We start from the raw sequence: 20441 nt of genomic DNA, 5'->3' as shown, positions 1-20441 counted from the left end.
TTTTATTTCTAGACTACAAAATGCTTATTTTACCACAAAAATAACAAAAATTATAAATATATAAAAATACCTGTGTACTGCAAAATCCTGCGATAGAGTGAAAAATCCACTATACAAAATTAGATATGCAATTGGCAAGGGATGACTGTACATGCAATTTACTTTTTGGTAATTTCTTAATTTAGAATTAAGTGATTATATTGAAAAATTACAATTTTAGATTTGCTCAAGTTTCCTGACAAGCCAGACTTCATACAACATTATTCAAGTTGGTCATTCAAAATACAGATTCTTTCTGTTCTTACTGTTCATGTCTCAGATAAATGCCGTCATTTTGGTGATTTAAAAAAAAAATACTATGCCTTTCAAACCCGCTAGCTGGTGTTGGGGTTTATAGGGTTTCTGGTGAAAGGACCTTTAATTTCCGGGTTAAAACGCTGTATTTCCTTTTTTTTTTACCTTTTCTAGGAGAGATTTGTAAGCACAGAGACTGTTTTTTGCTTGGGGTTAAGCTACTGTTGACATTGCTTCGGTAGTTTAATGAGATAATGTGCAAAGTATGGACATGATGGAGGTAGTCATACATTTTTATTGGCGTTCGACCGCAGCCAGCCTTTAGTTTTTAATCTCAGCCGGTAACCTCTCCTCCAAAAACACAGGAACTTAATCTCTCAAGAAGTAAAATCTGTTTCAGTAATCTGTGTTCAAGTCAGAGAGGAAAGAGGATACATATGAGGGCATTCAGGGGGAAATGATGTCATTAAACTCCATTAAATAGTAGGTCAGTAAGATCAGACTCGTATCCTACAGATGCAACCTATCCAACTGCCCCACCTACAAGTCAGGCGGCTTTTTTTTAGACTTGTTGCCTTTTGTTTGCTCTTCTGCTGTTGGCCCGTTTCGATCAACATCCCTCCACGTCACTCCGTTTTAACCTATTTCTGTGTATAATGGGATTTTTAAAATAAGACAGCAGCGTACGTACTTCCTTTTGCATTTATTTGACTTTCTTGTTTCTTTGCAAGATTATAGGTTGAAGCAAGCGTAAGGTAGCTTATGTTTTTGCTGGCAAATGGTCGAGGGAGCCTTTTAACTTCTGTGACATTTCAGATGGAACTTTCTGAGGCTGGGTGCAGAGACGGGCAAGATATTAAGCAGGTCAGGATGGAGGACGTAAAACATAGAGGATGCTTAATCTTTTGAGTGTATTCCAACAAGTAATCCCTGAGTAGATTTCCAAATTAAAGCTTTGCAGATACGTTATGATGACACACACTGTCACACACAAGCGCACATAGACACAACTGGGCACCCACAGCACCCGCACACCCACGCATATTCAAATGATATTTTCAGCCGAGATGGTTAACAAGTTTGTGATAAATGATTCGCTCAAAGTTCCAGGCTGTTTTTCATCGCGCCCCACTGTCGAGTTCAGGCAAATGCTTATCCCCTCACATCTTAAAGCCACTGTGCTTTGAGGATTACGGCTGATTGTATAGACAGTTTCAGCTTTTGCCCTTGACTAGACGGATATCGGCATGGAAACCCACCCGCCCACGGTTTGCGATCGACAGATGTTCCTCCGCTGCTGTGTTGCACAAACTGCGGGAAGTTGTTGTTACACTCTCACAGATAAAACTTAAAATTGTAAACACGAAGCAAAGAGCTTTAAGGGAGCTCTTACACACCGCGGACCGTGTTACTTTGGTTACATAAGATGACTTGCATACTTGCAAATCAGTGATATTTTTTATTCTTTCAAATGCATGCTGTCACTTTTAGATTTTTAAACGTCTTTTTGTCCACTAGTGCTCCAGGAAGCCATAGATCCCCATTTCTGTCTACACAGTAAGACATCAGTCAGTCATCTCTGGAGACGTTGCTTATGTTGTGTAATCCTTCACAGTGTATTTCTAATCTGCTTTTTTGTCAGACTTACATTGTAGTTGTGATGTAATGCTGTGATGACTTTTTAAATTCCTTTAACTATATTAGAAGATATTGATCTCAGTTTGTTCAAAAGCTTTTTATTGGATTTTCATTCTGAACAAAAATAAAGCAAAACAACGTAAAATGTTTAAGATTTATAAAACAGTTCGGGGTGATGTAAAGTACCTGTATGTGCATCACAGCAGCTCTGCCTGAGGAGCACTAACTCGGGTTAAATCCATACAAAGACAGTCTCCAGGGCCGTTACTATAGCAACCTGAGGGACAGCAGCCCCACAGGTGCCTTGTTTTTACAACAGCTTCCAATTGCAGGAGGAGCTTCACATTCATACGGATGTTTAACAGACAAGACTATATTAACGAGTTCATCATTAGAAGTCATTTGTTGACTTGCGTGACTCGAGGGCACCTTTACATTAGACGTCCCTGTCCATAGAAAGCTGCTCAGATAGGAAATTCACTCCAACATTACTATGAAATGATAAAATGACAGAAACATAATTTTAAAAAAAATTCAATATTTACTGATTTCATATATTCCATGCAGCCGTTGTTCTCCATTAATTAGTGCAATGTAATAAATAAAGTTGCAGTGGTTATCTTCAATTCAACAGCAGATTAGTTCAGTCATTTATCATGTGTTTACGCCAAAGATGTCTCGGAGGTGTAGTTTTGACCTAAACTTAGAATTTGCTATGATATATGACAAAGAAAAGCTGCGAGCTGTCACAACTAAGAGACTTCAGCTGAAGAATATTTGGTGTTTTTACTTGAAAAAAAAGATTTTTTAAATGTTTTTTCATTGATATTGTATTTAATCAAATCATCAGTTTAGGGGAGGCGCTACAGGGAAATTACATTTATTTATCAACATAAATCTTCCCCAGCTGATTATTTACAAGAAGGTGCTTCTCATTTGTATTACAGGTTTTGTTAATGTTTGTGGATAATTCTGCAAATAGTGGATTATCTAATCAAATAGGCACAGATTTGGTAGAGATTAGGTTTCAGAACAGAAATTTAAACACCGGAAAAGCCAGCTTTAAAATTCTTGTTTCATGTTGTTGACATCTGAGAGACAAACATTTCTATGAATCAAATATTGTCACCAGCCAGAAAGAATTTTTTTTTGTTTGTTTTGAAGGATAAAATGTTTTATAAATCAGGCAATACATGATGTATGAACAAACTTGTCTGCAAAATTATTCAGAATATATAAAAGAATAAAACTAAAAGGTTTGGTGTATAGAAGTGCCACAAAAGTAGACATTTATTTTCTCAAAATCCATTCTGAGAAAACATTTAAAGATAGGCTTTTCATATATTTTGTGTGGAAATCAGATTTTACAGCTTCATCTGATAAATAGCACCAAAAAACTTTCCCAGTTCGTTACTTACATGAAGACAAATATGTTTTAAATGACATTTTCAGAGTTTTTTTTTTACATTCAAATGCTATTATTTTATTAAACGTGCACTGATTTGCATACATGTTCAGCAGAAAATGTGTCAAAAACACCTTAATGTGTATTTGCTTTTCTTTTCACGAGTCTGAAAGAAGACATGCAATGAAAGCAACATTGCCCAAAATCTATAAAGTGACCCCTGCATGGAAAAAATTCCGTAATTGACTCATAATTTCGACCCTAAAAGTATAACATGTAGATGCTGCTTAGATCTAGCTGAAAGAACTAATGTGGAGAAGAGGAACTGTGTCAAACTCACAGGATATGTTGACAAATAATGTGAATAAATCCTTCTTCAAAACAATGAAAAAGGTGCACAGCTTTATTTTAAAGTGGACCTGCTGGCAATAAGGAAATTGGTATTTGAATTATATGATAAAACCCTCCGACAAGTATAAACAAATGGTCACTAAACAACAGGATGTGTTTAATTTTGATGGAAAACTACCGTTCAGGCCTTGAAGAAGCCCTGGGCAGGTTCTGCGTTTTGCCATATTGATTAAAAGAGGCAAACAGATTGACAGCAGGTTAAGCCGTGCAGCAGAGGAACAGGCTGACAGGAAGATGTCGCTGGCCTCACGCAGCCTCCTCTGTTCTCGCTGCTGGATATTACTGAGCATTCCTGCTTAGCTGGCTGGTTGGTGAAATCTACAGCTGTTCTCTTCGGCCCAGCTGTTTGCCAGCCATTACGAAATTGTTCTGCACTCAGATTGACATGGCAGCCCAGCTTGTTCTCAGCTGCTGGACTTAAATGTTTGCTGTAATGCCACTATGCTGACAATGAGAGATGGAGGCACCGAGCTGAAATTTTTTGAACTGCAATTTGATATCCATCTGGCTCAGCGTAATCCCTTTTGCTCCAGTGCATTTTAGTGCTCAGGCCTGGAACATATTTCAAGTGCCCTCTTCAGTTGAAATAATGGTGATGATAGCAGTGTATGTACTTACTGACTCATCCTCTGTGGAGTCAAAGGCCGTGGCGCTACATGTAGATACTGGAGATGTTTTTAACTCTGGTAAAGCGGCCTGCACGCAAGCACAGCTATATCTGTCCCAGATTCTTTACATGGCGCTTTTAATTGTGCTTTTTGTTTATCAGACCTGTCCTGTCATCATCTGTCTTCACCCTCTCAACTGTTCCTCCATTGCAGGAAGTGTCCAGATGGATTTGACTGCCTCAAAGTGGGAAGGAATCCAAACTATGGCTACACCAGCTTCGATACCTTCGGTTGGGCTTTTCTGGCACTTTTCCGGCTCATGACACAAGACTACTGGGAAAAGCTATTTCACCAGGTGCAGCTGATGTCACAACAGCATTTATCATAGGAAATGATAGCCCATTTCCTCTGATACGTGTTATTTTTTACCTGATCATCTGACCTCAATAAACAATGCATCACATAAATACAAGCAACACTAGCAGTCAGACAGGATATGAACAGCCCTCTACTTTACCTATATCACCTATACCACTCCAAGTTAAAGTTGCACGAATCTTTTTTTAGATATATATTTACAGTGGATCAAATGTCTATTACAATGTAACACAGGAATCATAATCTGATTCTGCAGTTTCCATCAGCTGTAATGAGATTTTGGATGTTTTTTAGCTCCTTGTTTTGAGTTTTTGGTCCACAATCAACAGCAACAGACAGCAGGTAAATCAAGCTGCACACTGCTTGTCCTGCGACAGATTAATCAGTGTTAAGTGGGTGAGCAAAGTGGGGACTTAAGCAGCTGAAGAGCCAGTTGGTGGGGACGCCAACTGAGCTGAAACTGGACCTAATATTAGATACACAGATGCTAAGTGGCCGGAAGCACACCTCCATATGAATGCTAATCTTGCTTTGCTGAATGTGTTTGCTGACATGTTCACACTGTTTGTTTTACTGCACTAAAGCTTCTTAAAGTAACCAATGAAAACAGCTTAAGCGGCTAATTCAGGAGCTTTGGGAACACAGTTCAATCAAACGACTATGAGTGTGTAGGATTTATTGGGAACATAGTAGTTGTAGTTCTGTTTTCTTAGTGTATAGTCACCAGTAATTGCAAATTGCTGTGTTTTTATTAGTCTAGAATGAGCATAAAATAGCTTCTTAGGGAGTGGGTCTTCCTCCATGGTGCCTGCTGTGTTGCACCACCATGTTCCTACAGTAGCCCTTAACAGACAAACCAAACCTCTTCTTTAAAAAAAGCCATTTAAGTTTTTGCATTGATTTAGCAGCAATTGTAGGCTCTTTTCTTCAACTGTAAGTAAAGATGGACAGATCCACCACGACGTCTACTAAGGATGGATAGACTCACCACGATATTTTTTGGTTTTGAAGCTCAGTGCAGTGGTTCGTGGCAATCGCCATCTTGGCAGTGCCAGACTCCTCCTGATTCCCAACTAATCCAAAAATGACTAAAGAGGCAGAGCCTGAGTGGAGCTGAGTCAGGCTATGGGAATGTCTCTGGGCCATGATCTGTCCTTCAACAACACCCAACTATCACTGAGAGCGGCCACATCCTTAATTTTGCATTAATTTAAACCTTGATTTAAACAATTAAGTAAGGACATTAAATAAAAATTCACCCCATACTGTTGCCATGAATGGTTAAATTAGCTTTAGAGAACAAAAACAACTTTTTGTACTAGGTTGTAAACATGTTTGTTCTGCTGTAAAGTTGGGTATTTTAACACAGGGGTCTATGGTGACTGACTCACTTTTAGAGGCAGCTTCAAGTGGCCATTTGAGGAATTGCAGTTTTTGACACTTTAATGGTGGCTTAATTTTTCAGTCCTGGAGGTTGCGGCTTGGTTCTTTCACACATATGCAATAGGAAGGGTGAAGAAAGGGCTTTTAGTTGGTTGCAATATACAATATGTCCTGTACATACCACTAAATCTTACACACTGGTCCTTTGAGTTGTTTTCCCAGCTCTAGGAATTAATTCCTAACCAGGAATTAATGTAATTGCTTTTTCAGGTACTTTTTTTCTAATGTTAAGACCAAAATAACAAATTTAGATAGATAGCGTAAATGTGGTGATCATCTATACTTCCTGTTGTCCTCTATAAACATAGATAACTCCCAAACTACAAAATGCAGTTTAAATATAATCTTTAATGTGCGAGTTTGTTGTGACTGACTTCGTGTCATGTTTCCCTCAGACTTTGCGCTCAGCAGGGAAGACCTACATGGTTTTCTTTGTGCTGGTAATCTTCCTGGGTTCCTTCTACCTGGTCAACCTGATCCTGGCTGTCGTGGCCATGGCTTATGAGGAGCAGAACCAGGCAACTATTGCCGAGGCCTGGCAGAAGGAGAGGGAGTTTCAGCTGGCTATGGAGCACCTCAGAAGAGAGCAAAGAGTGGGTGCAGGCCAGATGGGATTGTCATATTTTCTCATTTGCTTTCAGTTTAGGACAAATTTTAAAAAAAAAGTAACCCTACCTCTGTGACATAATTTCTTTCTTGTGAAGTTGGCAGCAAAACGACAAGCACAGGAGACGGACTCAGTGTTGTCCCCAGAGCTGTCTCCATTCTGTGTGAAGACAGGAAGTATACGACGAGGCAGCAGCAGAAGAAGAAGATCTCACAGGACGCTATCAGAGGAAACAGGAGAGGCAGCTGCCGAGGAGAAGTTGGACCCGCTGGACGAAGTAATGGTACAGAACTCAACTAATGCATTCTAGGTAGTCTTAAATGATGTAGGCCACAGGAGCTAATGTGTCCTCTGTGTTTCTGTAGCCTCCTCTGTCTCCGATGCCGGTCCACCCTCTGCTGGCCACGCTCTCCTCTCATCCCCTCAGCACCAGGAGAGGAAGCCAGAACAGCATCTTCAGCTCCTTCCGGGTTCGTAACAACTCTGAGGCCGACTTTGGGGACGATGAGTACAGCGTTCACGGCGACGTCTTTAGGAGTCGCACCAGTTCCACCGCAACGCACTGGAAGAGGAGGACGGGCAGCGTGAGGAGCCACTGCTCCCAAGTTTTCACCCCCAGCCTCAACGTCAATGGTCGACTCAACATCTCCTTAGACCACAACGGAGTGACCGCTGTGGGTCTGCATACGCCGACATCCATGCCGGCTTACAGCATGGAGAGAGTTCAAGAAGACTCAGTGAGTGGAATATACAGTGCCTATCATAAGTATTCACCCCCTTTGATGGTTTACCCTTTTATTGCTTTCATAAATCAATCATGGTCAATAAAATTTAGCTTTTTTAACAAAAAAATTTATTGGAAAAAACTCTTTAATGTCAAAGTGAAAACAGATTTCTATAAAGTAATGTTAATGAAAGAAAATTATATCAATGAAAATAATTGTTTGCATAATTATTCACCCCCTTCAAGTCAGTATTTAGTAGATACACCTTTGGCTGCAATCACAGCAGTTAGCAGCATGTCCTCAAACCAAAAACGACCACATAGGTCGTCTGTACACGCCCGTATTACGACCGAGTGTTACGTTTTGACTATGCGACCTCTGGCGGTTGAGTAAATATCGACACTCCGGTGTCGCAGGTGAAACGTCACCATGAACAAACTTTTATCTAACACTATCCCTATCCCTTTCCCTCATCCTAACCCTAACCAGAACCCTAAACCCGTGCTGGGAAAGTGAGGAAAAAGCTGTTTCGCGAGGGAAAAGCCGTTTCTCGAATTAAATCCCGTAATGTGTTCCTTTTCCCCGTCGGGGCGCGAACGTAAATACGCTCTCATGGGTCGTAGTCCGGTGCACGTTACATACGACTGATGTGGTCGTATGAATTTGAGGACTTGTTGGCAGTGAGTCTGTGTGGATAGGTCTCAATCAGTCTTGCACATCTGCCCACTGCAATTTTGCTCCATTCTTCTTTGCAAAACTGCTCAAGCTCTGTCAGGTTGCGCGGGTATCGGGCATGAACAGCCCTTTTCAAGTCCAGCCACAAATTCTCAATAGGATTGAGGTCTGGGCGTTGACTCGGCCACTCCAGAACATTTACCTGGTTCTTTTTTAACCATTCCTGTGTAGCTTTTGCTGTATGTTTTGGATCATTGTCTTGCTGGAAAAAAATCTTCTCCCAAGACGTAGTTCTCTTGCAGACTGAAAAAGATTGTCCCCCAGGATTTCAGTGTATTTTGCAGCATTCATTCTGCCCTCTATCTTTACAAGCATTACAGGTGCAGTTGCTGAGAAACATCCCCACAGCATAATGCTGCCACCACCATGCTTCACAGTGGGGATGGTGTGTTTTTGGTGAAGTGCAGTGTTTGGTTTCCGCCAAACATGACGTCTTGTCTGATGGCCAAAAAGCTCAATTTTGGTCTCATCAGACCAAAGAATCTTCTTCCACTTGACCATGGAGTCTTCCACGTGCTTTTTTGGCAAACTCTAGTCGAGATCTAATATGACTTTTCATCAACAGTGGCTTTCTCATTGCCACTCTCCCATAAAGCTTTGACCCGTGAAGAACCTGGGCAGCAGTTGCTGCATGCACAGTCTCTCCCATCTCAGCAGCTGAAGCTTGTAACTCCTTCAGAGTAGTTGTAGAGGTCTTGGTGGCTTCTCTCACTGGTCTCCTACTTGCACGCTCACTCAGTTTACGAGGGCGGCCTGATCTGAATTGAATCTGAATTTTTTTGTAACCATCCCCTGAATTGTACTTCTCAATAACCCTTTCCCTGAGTTGCTTAGAGTGTTCTTCTGTCTTCATGGTGTAATGGTAGCCAGTAATACTGATCAACCACTCTCTGGACCCTTCAGACACAGGTGTTTTACAACTCAACACTTGAAACACACCCACACCACTCAGGTGATCTTTATTTCACTAATTGTGAGACTACTGGCAACAATTTGATGGACCTCTATTGAATTAGACCATTAAATTAAAAAGGGGGTGAATAATTATGCAAACAATTATTTTCATTTATATAATTTTCTTTCATTAACATTACTTTATAGAAATCTGTTTTCACTTTGACATTAAAGAGTTTTTTCCAATACATTTTTGTGTTAAGAGAGCCAGATTTTATTGACCATGATTGATTTATGAAAGCAATAAAAGGGTAAACCATCAAAGGGGGTGAATACTTATGATAGGCACTGTATGTATTCATTAGGGCGTAGTCTATAAAAATTCTCAGCATGGAAAAACTGAGAGCCTGCCAATGAACAGAGACAATAAAGTTTTTTGTTTTCTGTTTCAGATATTTTCTGTGTGTCATAAGCCCACCAGTACAGAGGAACCGGCTCCCAGACCTATCCTCCAGCCGTCCCCTACGGTCACAGAGCCTCCTCCTCCTCCACCGCCAAGAAAAAGAGGCCTGAGCTCCGTCAGTTTCCTGAGTGAGGCCATGGAAGGTGCGTCCATTTCAGCATTGAAGCAATACATTTGATTTCAGGAAATATGCTTGCTTGTTTTTATAGCGAGCTGCCTGAGGCCCAAACAACAAAAGCCCAGTTGCCTGTGGTGACCAGCTAAGGGTTTGGAACCATCAGTAGGAACCCCCTGAAGGATTTCAGGCTGTGATCAGCCTCATAAATGTGTGAGAGTGATATCGATCTCCTTATTTAGCTGTCGGCAAGAGAGCAAATAGGTGCCATTGATTAGACACCTAGAAGACATCTAAAGTTGTTGTGTCTAAAACTGAGATAAATTTGCTTCAAAGGTAAAAGTTGGCTGATGTCCACATAACGCTCAGTGTCACCAATATTTCAATAGATATATATTCAAATATAAATGTTGATATTGTGTCATTAAAACCTCTATAATTAACACAGCTTAAATATAAAGAGATTCAATGGGGGACAAGAAGACGGACATCATAACTACCAAACTAGTCAGCAATTTCACAGTGGAGACACACCAGTAGGGTTTTATTGATCATATTGGAAGGGTACAAGGTTCTGTAGCAGCATAGAACACTGTACAAAAATAACTTGCATTGTAAGGACAGGTCTCTCTTGAGAATCAGACTCAATGTTTCATTGAGATTACCTGTATAAATAAATAAATAAAAAACATGCAATGGGAGAAGAATACAACTACCATGGAGATATAAATAAACTGCATAAACCATTACATTTGGGTATGAAGTAATAAATGTGACGTACCTGTACCATCTATAAATTACATTTTAAATGATTTGATCACAATATAAACTTTAGTTGTGCAGTTGTAGTATCTCATTTAACGGTTTGGTCTAAAAGTGATGTGCATTCAAATCTGACCTTCAAACTGCTGTGCCTCCTTTTCGCTTTTAAAGGTGACGTTTTACAAATATGAGATAGTTAATAACTGATTGGCTGTATGGATTTAGCTCTGTCTGTGCCACACTCATCTAACCCAGAATATGTTCCATTAACTATGGCCCACTTTTAGACCTAACAGTAAATTATTTAATCTTTTTATACAGTGTATCTCCGGAGATTTATAAATCCAAATATGCAGTAATGTTTGGGGAAAAACTGGACTATATCTAATCCTAGTATAGGGTTATATGAGATCAAAGACAGCTGCAACGTTGTAATCGGGTCTTGTGCTCAGCGAGTAGCATAGAGTTCTTGAATTGAGTATTTTTGGGCTTCTAGTCACAGGTGTTTGAAAAACAAGCACAGCTTAATTCTTCAAAGAGGAATGTAATGAAACACCTGTAGATGAGCAGCTGACCCTGGTGTCTCCTTGCAGAGCTGGAGGAGTCGAGGCAGAAGTGTCATCCCTGCTGGTACACATTCGCCAAGAAGTATCTGATCTGGGACTGCTGCCCCTGGTGGCTGAAGCTGAAGGACTGCGTGAAGTTCATGGTGATGGATCCTTTCCTGGATCTCGGCATCACCATTTGCATTGTGCTGAACACCCTCTTCATGGCTCTGGAGCACTACCCCATGACCGATGAGTTCAACACCATGCTCTCAGTGGGCAATCTGGTAAGAGGGTGCTAATGACAGCAGCAAGCAGCTTTCCAGCATTTAACAGCCTTTCTCTAAGTGCTGTTAAGTGTTGGATGAACAGAGGAGAGTAGTTAGAAGATAGTAAAGAGGAAACATAAATAGCACTCATTTATATATACTTCCACATCAGAGAGCTGTTTGTGTTTTTATATAGCAATTTGTACTTCACTGGACAGGAGGCCAAATGTGGCTGTGGTGATGTTTTGACAAAGGTTCTGCCGTGAGCTGTTTGTGATTTTAATGGGTATGAGGAAGACTTTTTAGCAAGAGATGGGGTCATCTCCTGTATTTGTGTTTTGACTTATCAAACCACCAGTAAATTAGTCTTCAAGTCTGAGAATACACTTAAAAGAAGATAAATGAAAGTAGTAAAATAATAATGAAAGTAATAATTGCTTATTTAGTAGCTTCACCATGTTGCTTGTGTTTTTGTTTCTGTTGATTTTCCTTCAGTGTGTCAAACAATTTTTCAAAAATCTATGAAATTTGTTAAGAATTAGGCTAAGGAACAAGTAGATTATGGTGCAGATTCAACAGTTATTTGAAAGTTTTGGGGTTTTTTTTGGTACATTTTGAAATGTTTTTGATATATGAGAATATTTGACTACTTTAGCTGGAACAAAAAAACTATATTTCCTGAAATATATTTTCCTTTTTCATTTTGACCTTTACCTGAGTAATGTAAACTTCAATACAGAACTAACTTCAAACATTAATATTGAATCTTTTTTGGCCACTCAGTGCAGTCAAATAAGTTTTGCAAAGACAACGATGTCACCTTAGGAGGCGATGAATTCAAATCCAACTCTCACTGTCTTCTTAACTCTATCTTATGCTACAACACCTAAGTTTTTTTTCATTCTTCATCCTTACGGCGAGTGTTTAGTAAACCTAAAAAGTCACAGTAATACACCACTAATGCACTGTAAAGTCCATATTAAAGGTATATTTCATGCTTTTTCTCAAACTACGTAAGTCATAAATATCATTCCTGCAACATTTCCAATGTATGCCTCGCACTCAGTCAGTAATAAATATTTTTACTTCAGCACATGAAATATAAGTACTGTGTTGTAACAGAAAAGGACAACAAAAGCTGATTACAGTGGTGGGATTGAACCATAATACTTTATTTGTTCACCACAATACAAAAAATCAACAAAAACATAATAAAAGCCCTGCAGAGCTTATGTAATTTAGATCCAATTTCAGTGTGTGGCTAAGTGCAGCTAAAAAAAAATATTACTTAGTAATCCTTGTGAACCTCTTCAGTACGTTTTATGGTGCTTCTCTCATTTCTCAATGTTTCTGTTGCACTTTGTGTTATTTCCAGGTTTTCACAGGCATCTTTACAGCTGAGATGGTGCTGAAGCTGATCGCCCTGGACCCCTACTACTACTTCCAACAGGGCTGGAACATCTTTGATGGCGTCATTGTTTGCCTCAGTCTGATGGAGTTGGGCCTCTCCAATGTAGAAGGATTGTCTGTCCTGCGATCTTTCAGATTGGTAAATCGCTCTCATGTGCTTTCAAGAAAATCTGTGCTCATTTTCCATTGACAAATCATTATTAATGACATAAGGGGTTCAGAGGAAGGAATTAAAAAGAATTTATTCAGAAATAAATATATACAAACACATTTTGTTTGAGTTGCACAATTTTAATCAGTCGTAGCAATAAGGCTTTACACTATATGCATCTGACCACATACTGGTCTCTCTGACGGGTCATTACATCTGAAATCATCACATTTTTATCATCTCTAATTTGTTAATTAGTTATATAGCATAAAATATGGATATTTATAAAGACATTATAGAAATTTTAGCTTGAAATTTACTGAATTTAAATAGCGTGCTGACTCACTTTCAGCACAAGCATTTTGCAGGAACCATTTTAAATAATCCATATTTTATATTTATGTTAAATCAGAGTTGATCAAGCAGAAACTGATGATTTCAGATGGAATAACCTAAAATTTAGGGACTCAGTGCAGAATATACAGTCTCTTGCAAAGATGTCACTTCAGGTGTCTTCTTTGCTTTGTTTCCATCTTCAGTTACGAGTCTTCAAACTGGCAAAGTCGTGGCCAACTCTCAACACTCTCATCAAGATCATTGGCAACTCGGTGGGTGCTCTGGGAAACCTGACACTGGTGTTGGCCATCATCGTCTTCATCTTCGCTGTGGTTGGCATGCAGCTGTTTGGAAAGAACTATCAGGACTGTGTGTGTAAGATCTCCATTGACTGTCAGCTGCCTCGCTGGCACATGAAGGACTTCTTCCACTCCTTCCTCATCGTGTTCAGGGTGTTGTGTGGCGAGTGGATCGAGACCATGTGGGACTGTATGGAAGTGGCCGGGCAGCCCCTCTGCATCCTGGTGTTCATGTTGGTCATGGTCATAGGGAACTTGGTGGTAAGTTGTTTAAAATAATTAATCATCACTAATTCATATGTTGGGTTTTATTTTCTGTGGGGATGTCGGATATTTACTTTTTGCCAATAACCGACATGCCGATATTGTCCAATTCTCAATGTCTGATTCCGATATCAACCGATAGAGATGTATGTGGACTATTTAACTAATTTCAGGCAATATCACATATCTCCTGTCATGGAATTAACACATCATGCCTAATTTTATTGTGATGCTCCATTGGATGCAATGGATGCAGGACATATTGTTAGTTAGGCACAGCAAGCTTGATACTGCAGCCACACTCGTTTACACGCTCCATGACACAGTTTGATGACGTCATCATTTGTGCGCCAGTACATGCCGGCAAAATCTAGGCATTATTTTATCGGTTTTCATGATAGGCAAAAACACAATAATGATACTTACCGATACTACATTTCTATGCCAATATCGGGCCGATATTATCGGTCATCCCTTATTCTGTTTACCAGAGGTGATAGAGTAGCTGTTGCTGTTTTCACTTGTCTGTTTCTGTGTGTGTCATAATTGCAAAATTTAGTGCTAGAGACATCTAATGTAGCAAGACTTTCCACAAAAGGAGATTTCAAGATTCAAGATCTTTATTTTTTAAGTAATTTGACAAGTGTTTATATGTCTGTTTATCGCAAAATCTGTCCACAACTCTGCAAGATGCAGTCTCTATTAAGGGTACTAAGTACTCACTTAATAATGTAGTAATGCAATCATGACTAATGGGTACTTAAAGATCAGGAGGTCATCATGTTGATAAGTGTCCTGGCTGGTGTGATGGTCTCTAGTTACACAAGTACTGTATCTTGCCAAAGTATTTAAAACTTAAGCAGCAACCTCCAGCTCTGAAAAATGAAGCTCACATGAAAATTCCAAAAACTGCAGTTCCTCAAATGGCCACTTGAGGCTGACTCGAAAAGCTTTGGTATCTACAGACAATTTGTCCATTCATGACATCTGTACAGTGGGTAAAAAAATTCTATAACTCACTTATTTAAATTGTATTAAAGCGCAAAGTTGCGGACAATTAATGGCATGGCCACTATGGATAAAACCAGGACACACACACACAGACAGTCATAAGGTGAAAACTGTGCCAGCAAATTAGTCAGAAATGTGTAGTTTAATCCATTTAAAAGCTAGAAAAGAATCCTTTATCAACTGGGCGTTGTAGTTTTCAACTAAAATAACTCAAACTGTAGTAAAAAGGGTTTTTTTATTATTGAGGACTATTTTCTGTCGTGGATGAATACACATTTATTGTTAAAGTAGTTTTTTAATAACAATGAAGTTGTTCGGAGGAACAAAATATGTCTGGCTTTGACTGAAAAGCATTTAATTTCGATCTTTCGTAGGATTAATTGGCAATAACAAAAATCAAAAATTGCCAGATTTGTCCTTTAAATTAATAGTTATTAATAGTATTTCCACCACCATATTTTCCACCAGGGTTACATTTCAAGGCAAGTTAATCTAAAACGGCTTGTCTCGAGTGCTTAAAAATTTCCACCTGCCTATAGTAGATTTAGAATGTTTCCGTCAACAGTTTTATGACTGTGGCTGGTAGCAGATGTTCTCTATACAGTCATTTCTCATTTCTTTCTGCTGTAGAGCTCCATTGTTGTACATACACTATTAGAAATTAGTCTGTCAGCTATAGCGTTGCACTGGGTGATATGTTTCTCTCTGTTTCCACTGATTATTTTGACTGGATTCCACCTGAACAGTGCTGCTTCTCAAAATATTGACCAAAGGACCAAATAATAATCCACAAATGAAAATAGTTGTAAAACAAGTTTTTTAAAAACAAGAGTGTTTCAGGGATTTATTCAATATTCATTTCCATTCCTTTCAGATTTACAGCTTCAGTTTAAACACATAAGTCCCTTACACAGTGCATGAAATTCAGAAAGCATTGAGAGACGGATTAACATATTGCTGGTTTTAGTATTCTGAGCTATTGCCACGTTTCTCTATACCAGTATATGATAACTGAAGACAAATCCAGTTGCACTTCAGTGCCACCAACTGTAACCTCTGTTAAATCCAAACGATGATGTCACAAGTAATCAGGGATTACGTCGTACCAGTGAGGACTGTTGACTGCGTATTAGGAAGATGGGGCATCCTTGAAGTTAGTCATGACAAATTTCGCCAGCTACAATGGTTTTGTGCATTTTAAAATAAGGACTTTTCACCACACACTAATCACTTAAGAACTGTTTATGTCACAATCTCATGCCGTCTTGCAGATTAGCATTAGCAGACTTCAAAACAGATCACCTCTGAATAACATAGAAACCATCTGTTGTCCCTCCTCAGTCATATACTGCGCGTATTATTTGCACATGTTGTCGTGCAAACACAAGCCACATCAGACAAACTGAGCGCTGGAGCAGCTTTACTGCAGCCTCATGTCCAGCAGGGCTGAATGTTTTATCCACTACTAATGAACTAAGCCCTGTGAGTGAAATTTTGACCCAAGTACTGTATAAAGGATCAGCCTCTGAGTGCTGTCTCTGTCCTTCCAGCCTTTGCACCAGGTATGATTTTCACACAGAATGAAATGCGGCTTGCACATCATCGCATGCAGCTGTTCCTGAAAAAAAAGGGTTAATCTGTTTTACAGTTCTGTTTGTACACAACTGCTGTCACTCGGTGTCATAGCGAGGATGCATACATTTATCGGTCCACCCATATGGAGATTTGTAGTCCAGCTGTCTACTGTAAGCCACCGTTGATGAGAAGAGATGAAAAAAATCCCGGAAGCGTAAACAGCCAGCATCCGCAGGATTCATTTATAGTTAGTCTGCTTTTAAGCATGGCATCATTACAGCACTGATACTTTATATATATATATATATATATATATATATATATATATATATATATATATATATATATATATACATGTGTGTGTGTAAAATCACAAATTCCATAATCTTGCTTCAGCCTCACTCTAAGTCAAGTCTGGTCCTTATTTCACTGACATGATCATTTCCTTTCATACACTTTCTCATTTTATACTAAAGTCTAGATTCTGGACTGTTACACAACATAGCAAGAAAAATGTATTAAACAAGTTCACCCCAAAGAAACACACATGCTACCTGTTTCCATCCCATTTTAAGCACATAAAATAATACTATTATGCATTTAAATGAGGGCATTAGCTACACCAAAATCAATTCTATTCTGTCAAGTAGATACAGTGGGTACGGAAAGTATTCAGACCCCTTGAAATTTTTCACTCTCTGTGTCATTGCAGCCATTTGCCAAAATCAAAAAAAAAAAAAAAAATTTCTCATTACTGTACACTCAGCACCCCATCTTGACAGAAAAAAACCAGAAATGTAGAAATGTTTGCAAATTTATTAAAAAAGAAAAACTGAAATATCACATGGTCAGAAGTATTCAGACCCTTTACAGTGACATTCATATTTAACTCACATGCTGTCCATTTCTTCTGATCCTCCTCGAGATGGTTCTGCTTCTTTATTGGAGTCCAGCTGTGTTTAATTAAACTGATTGGACTTGATTAGGAAAGGCACACACCTGTCTATATAAGACCTTACAGCTCACAGTGCATGTCAGAGCAAATGAGAATCATGAGGTGGAAGGAACTGCCCAAGGAGCTCAGAGACAGAACTGTGGCAAGGCACAGATCTGGCCAAGGTTACAAAAGAATTTCTGCAGCACTCAAGGTTCCTAAGAGCACAGTGGCCTCCATAATCCTCAAATGGAAGAAGTTTAGGACGACCACAACTCTTCCTAGACCTGGCTGTCCAGTCAAACTGAGCAATGGTGGGAGAAGAGCCTTGGTGAGAGAGGTAAAGAAGAACCCAAAGATCACTGTGGCTGAGCTCCAGAGATGCAGTCAGGAGATAGGAGAAAGTTCCACAAAGTCAACTATCACTGCAGCCCTCCACCAGTCGGGGCTTTATGGCCGAGTGGCCCGACGGAAGCCTCTCCTCAGTGCAAGACACATGAAAGACACATGCCAAAAAACACATGAAGGACTGCCAGACTATGAGAAATAAGATTCTCTGGTCTGATGAGACCAAGATTGAACTTCTTGGTGTTAATTCTAAGCGGTATGTGTAGAGAAAACCAGGCACCGCTCATCACCTGCCCAATACAATCCCTACAGTGAAACATGGTGGTGGGAGCATCATGTTGTGGGGGTGTTTTTCAGCTGCAGGGACAGGACGACTGGTTGCAATTGAAGGAAGGATGAATATGGCCAAGTACAGAGATATCCTGGAGGAAAACCTCTTCCAGAGTGCTCAGGACCTCAGACTGGACCGAAGGTTCACCTTTCAACAGGACAATGACCCTAAGCACACAGCTAAAATAACAAAGGAGTGGCTTCAGAACAACTCTGCTCAGCTCAATTGAGCATCTCTGGAAAGACCTCAAAATGGCTGTCCACCAACGTTCACCATCCAACCTGACAGAACTGGAGAGGATCTGCAAGGAAGATTGGCAGAGGATCCCCAAATCCAGGTGTGAAAAACTTGGTGCGTCATTCCCAAGAAGACTCATGGCTGTACTAGCTGAAAAGGGTGCTTCTACTCAATACTGAGCACAGGGTCTGAATACTTATGACCATGTGATATTTCAGTTTTTCTTTTTTAATAAATTTGCAAAAAAATTCTACATTTCTGTTTTTTTTTCTGTCAAGATGGGGTGCTGAGTGTACATTAATGAGAAATAAAATGAACTTTTTTGATTTTGGCAAATGGCTGCAATGACACAGAGTGAAAAATGTCAAGGGGTCTGAATACTTTCCGTACCCACTGTATTTAAAACCCTGCTAGGCTTTAAAATAAAAAATGGAGCGAGGCTATGAGTGTGTAGTTCCTGTTGGATACGGTTTAAACATCTGTTCCCAGCATGCCCTCTGTTCCCTCTGCCATTAAATGTCCGTTTGTCCCACATTTAATCCCATTCGCTGAAATGTATCCGCCTATCAGAAATGTTTTAAAACCTTTTTTTTTTTATTAACCGGGAAATATTTGTTAATCTTTGCTTGGAACATGATTGACATTATGTTTCATGCAGATTATAAAAATTATGAATGCATGTGTATTTTAGAGAAGCAGAAAAAAATCATGCAAAATAGAAGAATAGAAAGAAGTCTGACACCTCAGGTACATCATATCTACTGTACTCGGGTTAGATTTTGGAACATCTTTTACCATAAATATGTACAATAAGGACTTTTAATAAGAGATCTGAGCAGGGTAAAAGGAAATGTAACATTTTTTGAGCTGCCCCTTTATGTACGTTGATGATCAGCTGGTGAGAATAGGACATGCAATTTTAGCTTTAGTCTCTGCAGTATTAAACATTCCTCTCACTAGGGCTAATAAACAATGACAAAGCAACATAAAGACGACATAACAGGTCCTGTTGTGTCGCGGCTGTACAGGCGCTGTGAGTGACGATTACCTAGTTAGAGCACAGAGCAGATCACAACAGTGCTCCTTATGGAATTTAATGGACAGAAACCCTCTCTGCATATGAATCGTGGGAAAGCTGTTTATCCAAGGGATTATCCAGGATGCTTAGGGGCGAGAGGGTCGGAGGGCATTCATTACTAATCATCTGCTCATGCTCCCCATCTCTGACTGGCTCAGTGGCTAAAGATGATCCTTCCCAACTGTGCACATCACCCATGCACACTGGGAGTGTGAACACAGTCCACGTACACACACACACACACACACACATGGATGTGCCTGTTGCTGCTGCTCTTTAAGCTAGTGGGCAGATTACTTGGGAGTTGGATGCTTTGAAACTTGACTTCAGGGTAGCTGAAACGCCACCAGCCATTTGTGTCGCAGAGTATCTTTGTCGAATATCCTCCTGAATTACAAGGGAGGATTTGTTACTGTTGACAAAATAATTGGACATCGTGTCGGGCATTAGGTGCGCTTATTCTTAGCTTAGAGGCAAACCTATGATGTGGTTTGTGCAGAAATAAACATTAATGTTGGCACAAGCAACATGTATTTTCTGATATAATGAAGCCAAATGGCTATAAAATGACAAATAATAATAAAAATAAATGTATTTATATAGCACTTTAAAGTCAAAGTGTTTTACAGGGCAAGCAACAGATAACTTACAATAAAATAATAACGGATAAAAACAATGACAACGATAAAACCGATAAATCTAAAGACACAGTACCTCACAAGTTATGATTTATGTGCAGCAGAGAACAAACGGGTCTTTAGCTTTGCTTTGAACACCTCTACTGAGCAAATTTGCCTCATGTACGATGGAAAAGTGTTCCATAAAAACGGTGCACGGAAAGAAAAAGCACCGACTGTCTTCTTTTTAACTCTAGGGACAGGCAGCAGACCCTCTGGCAGCACAATTATCCTGCTGGTTCATATAGGACTACAAGCTCCTTTAAATGTGATGGTCCAGTGCCTTTTACAGCTTTATATGTTCATAGCAGCACCTTAAAATCAGCTCTAACATGAAGTGGGAGCCAATGGAGTGAGAGCAACACGTGGAAAATGTGGTCATATTTCTTTGTTCCAGTCAGAATGTGTGCTGCCGCATTCTGAACCATGTGTAAAAAATTAAAGCTCCTCTTAGGCAAGCCAGACAGGAGAGCATTACAATAATCTAATCTAGAAATC

The 20441-nt window shown here is 39.6% G+C and overlaps 1 protein-coding gene across 1 annotated transcript in view; it reads left to right on the top strand.

The window, feature by feature from the left end:
* Positions 1-20441, top strand: part of LOC110960378 (sodium channel protein type 4 subunit alpha-like) — a 50126-nt gene that overhangs the window by 11583 nt on the left and 18102 nt on the right. Inside the window, exons 8-15 of the mRNA XM_051953509.1 lie at positions 4570-4711; positions 6573-6770; positions 6882-7067; positions 7150-7521; positions 9591-9744; positions 11072-11310; positions 12668-12841; positions 13393-13749. Of these exons, the coding sequence (XP_051809469.1) occupies positions 4570-4711; positions 6573-6770; positions 6882-7067; positions 7150-7521; positions 9591-9744; positions 11072-11310; positions 12668-12841; positions 13393-13749 (1822 nt within the window). The remainder of the gene's footprint in view (positions 1-4569; positions 4712-6572; positions 6771-6881; positions 7068-7149; positions 7522-9590; positions 9745-11071; positions 11311-12667; positions 12842-13392; positions 13750-20441) is intronic.

The sequence above is a fragment of the Acanthochromis polyacanthus genome, chromosome 9 (genome assembly GCF_021347895.1).
Source record: "Acanthochromis polyacanthus isolate Apoly-LR-REF ecotype Palm Island chromosome 9, KAUST_Apoly_ChrSc, whole genome shotgun sequence".
In the NCBI taxonomy this organism is placed as follows: domain Eukaryota; kingdom Metazoa; phylum Chordata; class Actinopteri; family Pomacentridae; genus Acanthochromis; species Acanthochromis polyacanthus.
The sequence above is the reverse complement of the archived record's forward strand: the minus strand, read 5'-3'. Positions and strand labels throughout refer to the sequence as shown.